This window comes from Oncorhynchus kisutch, linkage group LG13 (genome assembly GCF_002021735.2).
Source record: "Oncorhynchus kisutch isolate 150728-3 linkage group LG13, Okis_V2, whole genome shotgun sequence".
In the NCBI taxonomy this organism is placed as follows: Eukaryota; Metazoa; Chordata; class Actinopteri; order Salmoniformes; family Salmonidae; genus Oncorhynchus; species Oncorhynchus kisutch.
The window spans coordinates 34,173,471-34,188,126 of record NC_034186.2 but is presented as its reverse complement, the minus strand read 5'-3'; the positions used below and the strand labels follow the sequence as shown (position 1 = coordinate 34,188,126).

The window sequence follows — 14,656 nt, the reverse complement described above, 5'->3', positions numbered from 1 at the left end:
AAAACACCGTCAACAACATGCTCTGCCCATTCATCTACTCCTAACATGCAATTAGGAACCCAGCAGACACGCGTGGAGAGGGCATTGTAAAACGCAGCAACAAAGTCTCGTTCACGCTGACAGCAGCGTCTCTGTTCTTTATGTGGACAGGACAGGAGGTTCTCATTATAATACCGACACCATATCGATAACAATAAGCTCTATGTTACTTATATGTGTGTACTTTTTCCCCATAGTAAAGTGCAAAGCAAGAATTGTCGCGGGCTTGCCCCAACTGGCGGCCCTCCGCCCGTGGGTGGGTTTATTTGCCTCCAAGTTTTCTGAGCTAATCTTGTTTAAAAAACACACACACAGTATTTCATGTCAAGTAATATATATATATGGTTTTTTTTTAAACACCAGGAATTCATCTCCAATTGATTTTCGTATTGGAAGGCCTATTCCCACGCATAATAGAGAGGCGTGCTCGTATACAAATGTAAGCAAGGTTTGAAATTATTATGTTTTTGTGAAATAGTTGCAGTCTAGAAATGATTTGTAATTATGTTCCGATCCCCGACCATCCGCTCAAGAAAAATGGTCCCGCGGATGAATCTAGTTAATGATCCCTGCTGTTGGCTATTGGAGACGATTTAACCGGAATAAAGTTTTAAAAAATTTAGTTGAGTTTCTCACCAGATAGCTATCCGCTCCTTCGGATAGTCTAGCCTGTCGATGCAGCCCAGGTAGTGCGGCAGGCTGTGCGCTGCGTTGCGAGCCAGAATGGCGATCATGACTTTTGGCATCAGCAGTGACGATTCGGGTCGGACCGAGTCCTGCACCAGAGTCACCAAGTCCGACATGCCACCCGGCATGAGGGCGACAAGCAGCGCGCAGAGCAGTCCGACTCCCACGGCTCCAACAACCGGCATCATTCCCAGATAACACCGTTATCCCAACCTGAGCTCTGCCGCAACTGAATATAAGAGTGAGCGATTGTGGGAGGGAGCGAAGAAGGTAGGAAGGGAAGGGGATGGAGTGTGTGGACGAGGGAGAGCACAGGAGTTTGGTGGCACCTTAATTAGGGAGGACAGGCTCGTGGCAATGGCTGGAGCGGAATCAGTGGAATGGTTTCAAATACATCAAACACAAGGTTTCCAAGTGTTTAATGCCATTCCATTCCAGCCATTATTATGAGCTGTCCTCCCATCAGCAGCCTCCACTGGAGAGAGGGGTAACATCTCTTGTCTACCTCCTCCCCGCTGGCTGCTCCCCAAAACGTTCATATACCTCTCCTACTGCTTTCCCTCTCTCTCTCTCTTGGAGACTAGGCTACAGAGGCAGGACAGGGGCTGATAAAACATCATGGGGAATCTAACAGGTGCAACAGCACAGAGAGAAGAGGTGGCTCCAAACATGGCCAATAACATTATTTTAGTAAGTAAATAATACATTTTCTTACTCAAATCCAGCAGCTTGAAGCTTCCTGTGCTATAAACTGATAGCCTAGACACAATAGGCTATTATCATTCAATAATGTTGGGTGAAAGAAGAACGAAAATTGTACCTGAAGTGCAAAAGAGGGTTGTACATTTCGCAATATTGTGTTTGTCAGTTCAAGTCTATGTATGCAAAATGCATAAACTGTATGCTGTTCTGATGGAAATATGTGTATAAATGTTTAACTACTCTTATTGTGTGGTTGCAATGTCAGATCATGTGAACAACATGTGGTTTGACTGCTTGTGCATGGCTGTCGCCGTGGTAAAGTTGGTTTGATTTTCGGTATTTGCCAGACATTCTTACCTTCAAATTTCAATAGCTCGCGAACGATTTCAGCTACATACCTCAGGTTCTCTATGAAGGAAAAAAAGTGTAAAACATTGAACAAGTCTTATTTTCCCGATTACAATCCGAGTTTCATAATCACACCGCAACGGTGTAGTAAGCCTCGCGCACCGTCAATGCAACTATTTAGGGACCTTCAAAGTGCTTGATCACAATATTCAAACATCAATTGCTCTTCAACAATGTGACTTAGCCACCTCATTTCAATTGTTATTTTTTACATAGAGCGGCATATTGCACACCCTTTGGTTTCCTCATAAAAGTATTCCAACATTTAAAAATCTATATTTATACAAAATTCAATAGCTCCTTGACCATGTGTCCTAGACACCTCAAACCAACGTTGGAATGTTCACTGGGTAGGGACATACCTCACATGGACTTTGTACATAAAAAATGTATATATATTTACTTGAACTTCATTTATTAGTTAAATTTGTTACTTCAAATGTCCATAGCTTCTTGATCACATGATCTAGGCACTTCAAACCAACTTTGTATATTTCAAAAGGGGCCTTTAATTTTACACAATTTACACCATTTTATATAAATATTTGAAAGTATATCATTTCAATAGCTCTTTACCCACATGACTTAGAAACCTCATTGCAACTTTAATTTATTCCTTATATGGAGTTATTTTGCACAGCCTTTGTTTTTTTCCATAAAATGATTCCAACATTCATTAAAAAATATACAGTACCAGTCAAAAGTTTGGACACACCTACTCATTCAAGGGTTTTTATTTATTTAGACTTTTTTCTACATTGTAGAATAATAGTGAAGACATCAAAACTATGAAAAAACACATGTCTTTTTAATTTTTTTACATAACCTTTATTTAACTCTGTAAGTCAGTTAAGAACAAATTCTTATTTACAATGACGGCCTACCTAAAAGGCAAAAGGGGCTGGGGTTAAAAATATAAATAAATTACATAAAAATATAGGACAAAACACACATCACAACAAGAGAGACAACACAACACTACATAAAAAGAGACCTAAGACAACATAGCATGGCAGCAACACATGACAACACAGCATGGTAGCAACACAACATGGCAGCAGCACAACATGGTAGCAGCACAAAACATGGTAAAACATTATTGGGCACAACTGTTCAGAGGAGACTGTGTGAATCAGGCCATCATTGTCGAATTGCTGCAAAGAAACCACTAGTAAAGGACACCAATGAGAAGAAGAGACTTGCTTGGGCCAAGAAACACAAGCAATGGACATTAGACCAGTGGAAATCTGTCCTTTTGTCTGATTAATAAAAATTTGAGATTTTTGGTTCCAACCGCCGTGTCTTTGTGAGACGCAGGGTAGGTGAACAAATGATCTCCGCATGTGTGGTTCCCACCGTGAAGCATGGAGGAGGAGGTGTGATGTTGTGGGAGTGCTTTGCTGGTGACACTGTCAGTGATTTAGGATCAAGAGAGACGCTTAAGTGTTTTAGTACTATATCTCTTGACACAATAATGAAAATAATCATGGCCTCTAAACCTTCAAGCTGCATACTGGACCCTATTACAACTAAACTACTGAAAGAGCTGCTTCCTGTGCTTGGCCCTCCTATGTTGAACATAATAAACGGCTCTCTATCCACCGGATGTGTACCAAACTCACTAAAAGTGGCAGTAATAAAGCCTCTCTTGAAAAAGCCAAACCTTGACCCAGAAAATATAAAAAACTATCGGCCTATATCGAATCTTCCATTCCTCTCAAATATTTTTGAGAAGGCTGTTGCGCAGCAACTCACTGCCTTCCTGAAGACAAACAATGTATACGAAATGCTTCAGTCTGGTTTTAGACCCCATCATAGCACTGAGACGGCACTTGTGAAGGTGGTAAATTACATTTTAATGGCATCAGACCGAGGCTCTGCATCTGTCCTCGTGCTCCTAGACCTTAGTGCTGCTTTTGATACCATCGATCACCACATTCTTTTGGAGAGATTGGAAACCCAAATTGGTCTACACGGACAAGTTCTGGCCTGGTTTAGATCTTATCTGTCGGAAAGATATCAGTTTGTCTCTGTGAATGGTTTGTTCTCTGACAAATCAACTGTAAATTTCGGTGTTCCTTAAGGTTCCGTTTTAGGACCACTATTGTTTTCACTATATATTTTACCTCTTGGGGATGTTATTCGAAAACATAATGTTAACTTTCACTGCTATGCGGATGACACACAGCTGTACATTTCAATGAAACATGGTGAAGCCCCAAAATTGCCCTCGCTAAAAGCATGTGTTTCAGACATAAGGAAGTTGATGGCTGCAAACTTTCTACTATTAAACTCGGACAAAACAGAGATGCTTGTTCTAGGTCCCAAGAAACAAAGAGATCTTCTGTTGAATCTGACAATTAATCTTAATGGTTGTACAGTCGTCTCAAATAAAACTGTGAAGGACCTCGGCGTTACTCTGGACCCTGATCTCTCTTTTGAAGAACATATCAAGACCATTTCAAGGACAGCTTTTTTCCATCTACGTAACATTGCAAAAATCAGAAACTTTCTGTCCAAAAATGATGCAGAAAAATTAATCCATGCTTTTGTCACTTCTAGGTTAGACTACTGCAATGCTCTACTTTCCGGCTACCCGGATAAAGCACTAAATAAACTTCAGTTAGTGCTAAATACGGCTGCTAGAATCCTGACTAGAACCAAAAAAATGTATCATATTACTCCAGTGCTAGCCTCTCTACACTGGCTTCCTGTCAAAGCAAGGGCTGATTTCAAGGTTTTACTGCTAACCTACAAAGCATTACATGGGCTTGCTCCTACCTATCTCTCTGATTTGGTCCTGCCGTACATACCTACACGTACGCTACGGTCACAAGACGCAGGCCTCCTAATTGTCCCTAGAATTTCTAAGCAAGCAGCTGGAGGCAGGGCTTTCTCCTATAGAGCTCCATTTTTATGGAACGGTCTGCCTACCCATGTCAGAGACGCAAACTCGGTCTCAACCTTTAAGTCTTTACTGAAGACTCATCTCTTCAGTGGGTCATATGATTGAGTGTAGTCTGGCCCAGGAGTGGGAAGGTGAACGGAAAGGCTCTGGAGCAACGAACCGCCCTTGCTGTCTCTGCCTGGCCGGTTCCCCTCTTTCCACTGGGATTCTCTGCCTCTAACCCTATTACAGGGGCTGAGTCACTGGCTTACTGGGGCTCTCTCATGCCGTCCCTGGAAGGGGTGCGTCACCTGAGTGGGTTGATTCACTGTTGTGGTCATCCTGTCTGGGTTGGCGCCCCCCCCTTGGGTTGTGCCGTGGCGGAGATCTTTGTGGGCTATACTCAGCCTTGTCTCAGGATGGTAAGTTGGTGGTTGAAGATATCCCTCTAGTGGTGTGGGGGCTGTGCTTTGGCAAAGTGGGTGGGGTTATATCCTTCCTGTTTGGCCCTGTCCGGGGGTGTCCTCGGATGGGGCCACAGTGTCTCCTGACCCCTCCTGTCTCAGCCTCCAGTATTTATGCTGCAGTAGTTTGTGTCGGGGGGCTAGGGTCAGTTTGTTATATCTGGAGTACTTCTCCTGTCCTATTCGGTGTCCTGTGTGAATCTAAGTGTGCGTTCTCTAATTCTCTCCTTCTCTCTTTCTTTCTCTCTCTCGGAGGACCTGAGCCCTAGGACCATGCCCCAGGACTACCTGACATGATGACTCCTTGCTGTCCCCAGTCCACCTGGCCATGCTGCTGCTCCAGTTTCAACTGTTCTGCTTTATTATTATTCGACCATGCTGGTCATTTATGAACATCTTGGCCATGTTCTGTTATAATCTCCACCCGGCACAGCCAGAAGAGGACTGGCCACCCCACATATGCTCTCTCTAATTCTCTCTTTCTTTCTCTCTCTCGGAGGACCTGAGCCCTAGGACCATGCCCCAGGACTACCTGACACGATGACTCCTTGCTGTCCCCAGTCCACCTGACTGTGCTGTGGCTCCAGTTTCAACTGTTCTGCCTTATTATTATTCGACCATGCTGGTCATTTATGAACATTTGAACATCTTGGCCATGTTCTGTTATAATCTCCAACTGGCACAGCCAGAAGAGGACTGGCCACCCCACATAGCCTGGTTCATCTCTAGGTTTCTTCCTACGTTTTGGCCTTTCTAGGGAGTTTTTCATAGCCACCGTGCTTCTACACCTGCATTGCTTGCTGTTTGGGGTTTTAGGCTGGGTTTCTGTACAGCACTTTGAGATATCAGCTGATGTACGAAGGGCTATATAAAATAAATACATTTGAATTTGATTTATTTAGAATTCAAGGCACACTTAACCAGCATGGCAACCACAGCATTCTGCAGCGATACATCATCCCATCTGATTTGCACTTAGTCCCACTATCATTTGTTTTTCAACAGGACAATGACGCAACACACCTCCAGGCTGTGTAAGGGCTATTTGACCAAGAAGTAGAGTGATGGAGTGCTGCATCAGAAGACCTGGCCTCCACAATCACCCGACCTCAACCCAATTGAGATGGTTTGGGATGAGTTGGACCGCAGAGTGAAGGAAAAGCAGCCAACAAGTGCTCAGTATATGTGGGAACTCCTTCAAGACTGTTGGAAAAGCATCCCAGGTGAAGTTTGTTGAGAGAATGCCAAGAGTGTGCAATGCTGTCATCAAGGCAAAGGGTGGCTACTTTGAAGAATCTAAAATATAAAAATATATTTTGATTTGTTAAACAATTTTTTGATTACTACATGATTCCATATGTGTTATTTCATAGTTTTGATGTCTTCACTATTATTCTACAATGTAGAAAATAGTAAAAATAAAGAAAAACCCTGGAATGAGTAGATGTTTCCAAACTTCTGACTGGTACTGTATGTAGCTCAAATCTTTTTTGAGCTATTGAAGTTTGAATGTCCGAATATCGAAACGCAAACCAATTTGACCACGGTATGGCTGTCTTCTACATTATCATTCCTCTATCTGCTGTTTCTTCAACTCCTCCTCTCCTGCTCTCGTGTATGGTACATCATTCCTCTGCACAAGCCCCTGTCTGCATGCCTCCATTCCCCACTTCCTCATTCTCACCATCCCTCTGTATTTCCATTCTTTTCCCATTCCTCCTCTCTGACTGACTGTTTCTTGGATAGTGCAGCAGCAGGGTTCTCTAAGTACCATGAAGTCATCAGTGACATCAGTTCCAGTCCCAGCTGCAGACAGACAGAGACACCCAGCCAATATCACCCTCTGACTAAACTCAGCCCTCCGCTTATTTGCATAAGTGTGAAGCCACCTGTTGATGTTTTCATTCCTGATTGAAATGTTCTAATGAGTGTACAATACCATTAACCCTGTAGTTGGATGGATGTTTCTGATGAAAGATGTCTGGACAGGAGTACTAAGTAGAAATGTCTGTCTGTCCATTGTGCTGAGCAAGGTCAATCTCCTAGCTCCCTCTAGTGTGCCTATAAAGACAGTAGCAGAGGTTGAATCCATCCATGTTCCTTCACACAGTAGCCTAACATGCTGACCACACCCCTCACATCACGTGCGCGAGCGTTGCAAAATAAATTTACACATACATGTTATTCAATCATTGCACCCAATGAGCATCTGCGTAGCTAGGCACTAAAATAGAACTTGGTTCTATTTGTGACCAATGACGCTTCTGCAAGTCCCAGTTGGTAGAGGTAATGCACCTTAAAGGTGGTTGCCAACCGCCATATAAATTCCAAAGAAGAAGAGATTACTTGCTGTTGCTAGCTAATATGTCCTAGGATATAAACATTGGGTTGTTATTTTACATAATGCACAAGGTCCTCTACTCCGACAATTAATCCACAGATAAAAGGGTAAAAGTTTGTTTCTAGTAATCTCTCCTCCTCCAGGCTTCTTCAGACTTTATATGGCACTTTGATTTTTGGTTGCGATGGAGAGGTGAATCCAACATGTTAATTATTAACCTGAATATTAAATTAGAAATCAATCTAAGCTTGAAACCCTAAGCCTATATGTATTCTATTTTTAGTTGAACCCTGGGTTGAATTTAAAACAAACGCTGTTGATGACTTTGCTATATATAAATGCTATATAGACTTAAATAGTATCATTGATGATATGATGTATAAAGTATGGTTACATTTAATTTGCTCTGTTAAACCTACCGTTGGAATTACTTTGATAGTAACGGTGAATCTATTTAGTTATGAGATTCCTCAATAACTTTCACGATAGAACATGGGTAGTAGTCAGTGACAAATATCAAAGCTACGGATGGGAGACCCAAATGGATAACTGAACCCCCCCCCCCCCCCCCCCCCCCCAAGTAGGTGCTGCCCAACCTACCTTTTTTTTCTGATAGTGGATATATAGCGTTGTAGATCTGACATTGTTTCAAAGGTACAAATTCAACATACAGTATGTTATACAAGGTTTATTATCTATGTTGAAAATTGATTACCATGAGGACATAATCCTGTGGTTGAAATTTCACCCTGAAAACAGTTGATGACCTTTATCAAATCCAATGTATTTTCCACGTCACAATACTTTGACAAATGATGTTGAAACAATACTGACACAACCAGTTTGTGCCCAGTGGGAGACCTCCCAGCCTACTCTGAAATGTTACCATATGGTCCCAATTTCACCACAATTTCCGTTGTAATTGTGGTTACTTGCATACAGTGCCTTCGGAAAGTATTCAGACCCCTTGACTTTTTCCACATTTTGTTACGTTACAACCTTATTCGAAAATTTATGAAATTGTTTTTTCACCCTCAATCTACACACAATACCCCATAATGTCAAAGCAAAAACAGGTTTAGAAAATGTTGCACATTTATTACAAATAAAAAGCTATGTATTCAAGCTAAGTATTCAAGTATTCAGACCCTTTATTCAGTACAATGTTGAAGCACCTTTGGCAGCGATTACAGACTAGAGTCTTCTTAGGTATGACGCTACAAGCTTGGAACAGCTGTATTTGGGGAGTTTCTACCATTCTTCTCTGCAGACCCTCTCAAGCTCTGTCCGGTTGGATGGGTAGCATTGCTGCACAGCTATTTTCAAGTCCTTCCAGAGATGTTCGATCAGGTTCAAGTCCGGACTCTGCCGGGGCCACTCAAGGATGTTCAGAGACTTGTCCCGAAGACACTCCTGTGTTGTCTTGGCTGTGTGCTTCGGGTCATTGTCCTGTTGGAAGGATAACCTTCGCCCCAGTCTTGAGGTCTTGAGCAGGTTTTCATCAAGGATCTCTCTGTACTTTGCTACGTTCATCTTTGCCTCGATCCTGAATAGTCACCAAGTCCCAGCCGCTGAAAAACATTCCCACAGCATAATGCTGCCACCACCATTTTTCCCCATAGGAAGGTTTCCTCCAGACGTGACGCTTGGCATTCAGGCCAAACAGTTCAATCTTAGTTTCATCAGACCAGAGAATCTTGTTTCTCATGGTCTGAGAGTCTTTAGGTGCCTTTTGGAAAACTTCAAGCGGGCTGTCATGTGCCTTTTACTGAATAGTGGCTCCCGTCTGGACACTACCATGAAGACCTGATTGGTGGAGAGCTACAGAGATTAGAGTTCCTCTGTGGAGATGGGATAAACTTCCCGAAGGACAACAGAGGTCTGTCAGAGTGACCATCAGGTTCTTGGTCACCTCTCTGACCAAGGCCCTTCTCCCCCAATTGCTTAGTTTGGCCGGGCGGCCAGCTCTAGGAAGAGCCTTGGTGGTTTCAAACTTCTTCCATTTAAGAATGATGGAGGCCACTGTGTTCTTGGGTACCTTCAACACTGCAGACATTTTTTGGTACCCTTCCCCAGATGTGTCTCGACAAAATCCTGTCTCTGAGCTCTACGGAGAATTCCTTTGACTTCATGGCTTGGTTTTTGCTCTGACATGCACTGTCAACTGTGGGACCTTATATAGACAGGTGTGTGCCTTCCGAATCATGTCCAATCAATTGAATTTACCACAGGTGGACTCCAATCAAGTTGTATAAACATCTCAAGGATGATCAATGGAAACAGGATGCACCTGAGCTCAATTTCCAGTCTCATCGCAAAGGGTCCGAATACTTACGTAAATAAAGTATTTATATTTATTATTTTTAATACATTTGCTAAAATAGATGACTTTGTCATTATGGGGTATTGTGTGTAGATTGCTGGGGATTTTTTTTAGAATAAGGCTGTAACATAACAACATTTGGAAAAAGTCAAGGGGTCTGAATACTTTCCGAAGGCACAGTACTTCACATACAATCCATTGTCCTTTTCAACCTTTGTAAATGCAGAGCTGCATTAACGGCTGTCATTTCACTTCTGTTTGGGATAAATGCATAGTTCCATTTTGTCTGGAAGGGAGACTAATTCTAACTTGCAAGCTCCATCCTGACTACTGCCAAGCTTATGATGTTCTAAACTGTGGTCAAAACCAGAATTTCAGAGCCACTCAAAATAGCAGGGTAGATTCTCATAGCTTTGTAAATGTAATTAATGGATGGTTAGAAGTTGGCATGGTAGTAATGTGCCTTATTTCCCTAAAATAAATCTCATGTTTCCCTTGGAAGGAAACAGCACAATTCTGCAAGAGCACTGAATATTGTAAGTCTACAAACATTAGCATTCAGTCAACATGACTCACACAATTGAGTGCAAACCAAGTGATTTCAGTAGACAGGCATGTAAGTGTGATTATAATACCAATGAGCTGGGTTATATAAATCTCTCTGTGTGGTTGAGAGGAGAACCGTCTTCCTGCCTGTCCATCAGAGTGATGGAGCCACTAGAGCAGGGGGGAGAGGAGAGGAATTATGCACACCCAACCATTGCTCACAAGCTGGACAGAAAAATATGCCCACAGAAACAGGATAAAATGTCTGTTCTCTGTTTGCGGCTTCCAAGTGTGTTTTATGAAAGATCACTGGAGCAGGCTGCCCAGCAGAAGGAGCTCTCGGTGTGGCCGGTGCACACAGAGAGAGGGGGAGGGAGAAGGGGGGGATCTGAAGTCCCATTCTTTCATTCTTCCAGGGCTCTCAGCCACAGATGGTGGAAGAAAACACTCCATGTGGTCAGAGGGTAGAGGAGAGACTCAGACACAAGTAGCCTGTCACGTACAGCCTCCTCTCCTCTCACAGCTGTACATACAGTAGGGCCTATGTGTGCACTATATTAAAGTGGATGTTACAGCTCCCTCCCTAATCATGTAAAGTAGATACAGTACTTGTATGACAGGGACTATTCCCAGGAGAATGCTACTGATACATACTGGAAGTGTATGACGCAAGTTCTCCGACATCCCATGTGAAGAGCATTGAATACTTGGAGAGCCCCTTTGAATGACAATGCATTTCAATCCATTATAGTGCATCTGTAACTGTGGCTCCTCTGATTGGAAGGGTGTTGGCCTTGGTAATCATATGGATCAGCATCACAAAGTTTCACAAACAAATAGGGAGACAGTTGGAGAGGCAGAGACAGCTACTGCAATGGAGATGGAGCCAGGAACTAAGAGCTGCCTGCGGGTGTGTAAGTTGGGTTGAAGGAGAGAAATGGAGAGAAAGGCAGAGAGTTAGAAGCTGCTGGATTGAGTTAAGAGTAATAGCTGAGTGAAGTCAGGCTGGCAGAGCGTTGACTAGACGGAGCCAGCAGTCTCACTGGGAGAGACAAGCCAATGGGGACAGAGCTAGAGCCTGCCAATCATCATAAAGCCCCTCCCCTAGACAGGCACCACTCCATCACTTACTTCCACTAGGATCTCAGTGGCTCACAGAACCAGTAGCCCCTTGTCCACACACAGTTCCAGAAGATAAACCTCCAGTAACTGTGTGTGTGTGTGTGTGTGTGTGTGTGTGACACACTGCAAACTGGGGCTCAAACCTCTCAGCCAGACTGCTAGAACATGCTGTACCCTAATGAGAGCACACTCACACGGGAAGGGAGGGGTTTATTGGGTCCTTACCTCATTGTGGAAATAACATTGTCTTGCCCATATTCCTGTCTGAGGTTAACAGGCAACATCAGTCTCTGTCACTCCCTCTCTCTCCTTGGCTGGCTGTAGGAACTAGGCCCACTGGGACACTCTCTGTGCTGCTGTACAGTGGTTGCTCATTATTATTATATGTGCCTCTGTGAGTGAGAATGTGAATGTGTGATCTCTATCGATAGTTGTGAGAATACAGTGGTGATTGGGGGGGGGGGTTATTTTTCACAATATACAGTGGCAAGAAGAAGTATGTGAACCCTTTGGCAATACCTGGATTTCTGCATAAATTGGTCATAAAATGTGATCTTCATCAAGGTCACAACAATAGACAAACACAGTCTGCTTAAACTAACAACACAAACAATTATACATTTTCATGTATTTATTGAACACAACGTGTAAACATTCAGATTGCAGGGTGGGAAAAGTATGTGAACCCTTGGATTTAATAACTGGTTGACCCTCCTTTGGCAGCAATAACCTCAATCAAACGTTTTCTGTAGCTGCGGATCAGACCTGCACAACGGTCAGGAGGAATTCTGGACCATTCCGCCTTATAAAACTGTTTCAGTTCAGCAATATTCTTGGGATGTCTGGTGTGAATTGCTCGAGGTCATGCCACAGCATCTCAATTGGGTTGAGGTCAGGACTCCAGAAGGCGTATTTTCTTCTGTTGAAGCCATTCGGTTGTTGATTTACTTGTGTTCTGGGTCATCGTCATGTTGCATCACCCAAATTCTGTTGAGCTTCAATTGGCAGACAGCCTAACAGTCTCCTGAAAAATGTCTTGATACACTTGGGAATACATTTTTCCATTAATGATAGCAAGCAGTCCAGGCCCTGAGGCAGCAAAGTAGCCCCAAACCATGATGCTCCCTCCACCAAACTTTACCGTTGGGATGAGATTTTGATGTTGGTGTGCTGTGACTTTCCTTCTCCACAGTGTTGTGTGTTCCTTCCAAACAACTCAACTGTAGTTTCATCTGTCCACAGAATATTTTGTCAGTAGTGCTGTGGAACATCCAGGTGCACTTTGGTAAACTTCAGACTAGCAGCAATGTTTTTTTTGGACAGCAGTGGCTTCTTCTGTGTTGTCCTCCCATGAACACCATTCTTGTTTAGTGTTTTATGTATCATATACTTGTCAACAGAGACATTAACATGTTCCAGAGATTTCTGTAAGTCATTAGCTGACACACTAGGATTCTTCTTAACCTCATTGCGCATTCTGTGCTTTGCTCTTGCAGTCATCTTTGCAGGACAGACACTCCTAGGGAGAGTAGCAACAGTGTTGAACTTTCTCCATTTATAGACTATTTGTCTTACCGTGGGCCAATGAACATCAAGGCTTTTAGAGATACTTTTGTAACCCTTTCCAGCTTTATGCAAGTCAACAATTCCATTTCTTTTGTTTGAGGCATGGTTCACATCAGGCAATTCTTCTTGTGAATAGCAAACTCAAATTGTGTTCGTGTTTTTTATAGGGCAAGGCAGCTTTAAGCAACATCTCCAATCTCATTGATTGGACTCCAGGTTAGCTGACTCCTGACAATTAGCTTTTGGAGAAGTCATTTGCCTAGGGGTTCACATACTTTTTCTAACCTACAGTGTAAAATGTTTACATTATGTATTCAATATAGACAAACTAATAACACACATTGTTGTTTTTCTTAAGCACTTTGTCTATTGTTGTGACCTAGATAAAGATCAGATCTGATTTGATGCCCAAATTATGCAGAAATCCAGATAATTCCAAAGGGTTCACATACTTTTTCTTGCCACTGTATATTGTATTGTCTTGACAATATCGCATTCATTTTGCACTGGTTGGCTGTACCTGCACGAAAATGCCATTCGTTTTCCTTCATAGCTTGTTCTCCAAATGTGTTTCAGCACTTTTATTTCAATGACTGATCAAAACTTGTTTGCGCATGGGTCTCTCGCCTCTCTGCAGCAGACATGAGCCATATTTTTGGGACATCAAATCGCAATAAAAATCACAGTATCAAATCACAATACATATAGAATCACAATACATATCGGCACCTAAGTATCTGTGATAATATCGTATCGTGAGTTCCCCCAGCCCTATTGAATAGGCTTTGTAATTCATGACGCCTCAGGTGCAATTCTGATATTCAACCACCAGATGGCACAAAGCATCAGTCTGGACCAGAAGGTGTCTACACTCCACATGTATAAACTGCACCATGGCTTTGGGAACAGTACCAGAGGAAAATCTACTGACTCTTCAATCCAACAGTGATGTCAGCATGAAACGACTTTCCTTACTCTGTTAACCACATACCACCTTCGAGTCACACAGACACCAGTGGTTAAAAGTACGTAAGTAGAAATACTTTAAAGTACTACTTAAGTAGGTTTTTGGTATCCGTACTTTCCTATTTATATTTTTGACAACATTTACTTCACTACATTCCTGAAGGAAATAATGTACTTTTTACTCCTTACAATTTTCCCCTGACACCAAGGTATTTCTTACATTTGGGATGCTTAGCAGGACAGAAAATGGTCAAATTCACACTTATCAACAGAACCTCCCTGGTAATCCCTACTGCCTCTGATCTGGCGGACTCACTAAACACAAATGCATCGTTTGCAAATTATGTCTGACTGTTGGGAGTGTGCCCCTGGCTATCTGTAAATAAAAAAACTGTGCAATCTGGGTTGCTTAATATAAGTTAATTATTCATACTTTTGATACCTAAGTATGTTTAAAACCAAATACTTTTACTCAAGTAGTAATTTTACTTTTACTCAAGTAGTAATTTACTGGGTGTGAGTCATTTTCTATTAAGGTATCTTTACTTTTACTCAAGTATGACAATTGGGTACTTTTTCCACAACCGATAGATACACACAGCAGA

The 14,656-nt window shown here is 42.5% G+C and overlaps 1 protein-coding gene across 2 annotated transcripts in view; it reads right to left on the bottom strand.

The window, feature by feature from the left end:
- Window positions 1–1,037, bottom strand: part of colgalt2b (collagen beta(1-O)galactosyltransferase 2b) — a 40,046-nt gene extending 39,009 nt beyond the window's left edge. The window contains exon 1 of one of the 2 annotated variants that reach the window (XM_020498998.2): window positions 676–1,037. In XM_020498998.2, coding sequence (XP_020354587.1) covers window positions 676–914 — 239 coding nt within the window. In that variant the 5' untranslated portion in view covers window positions 915–1,037. The remainder of the gene's footprint in view (window positions 1–675) is intronic. The other variant, XM_020498997.2, reaches the window with a different exon arrangement.
- Between the last annotated feature and the right edge of the window lie 13,619 nt (window positions 1,038–14,656).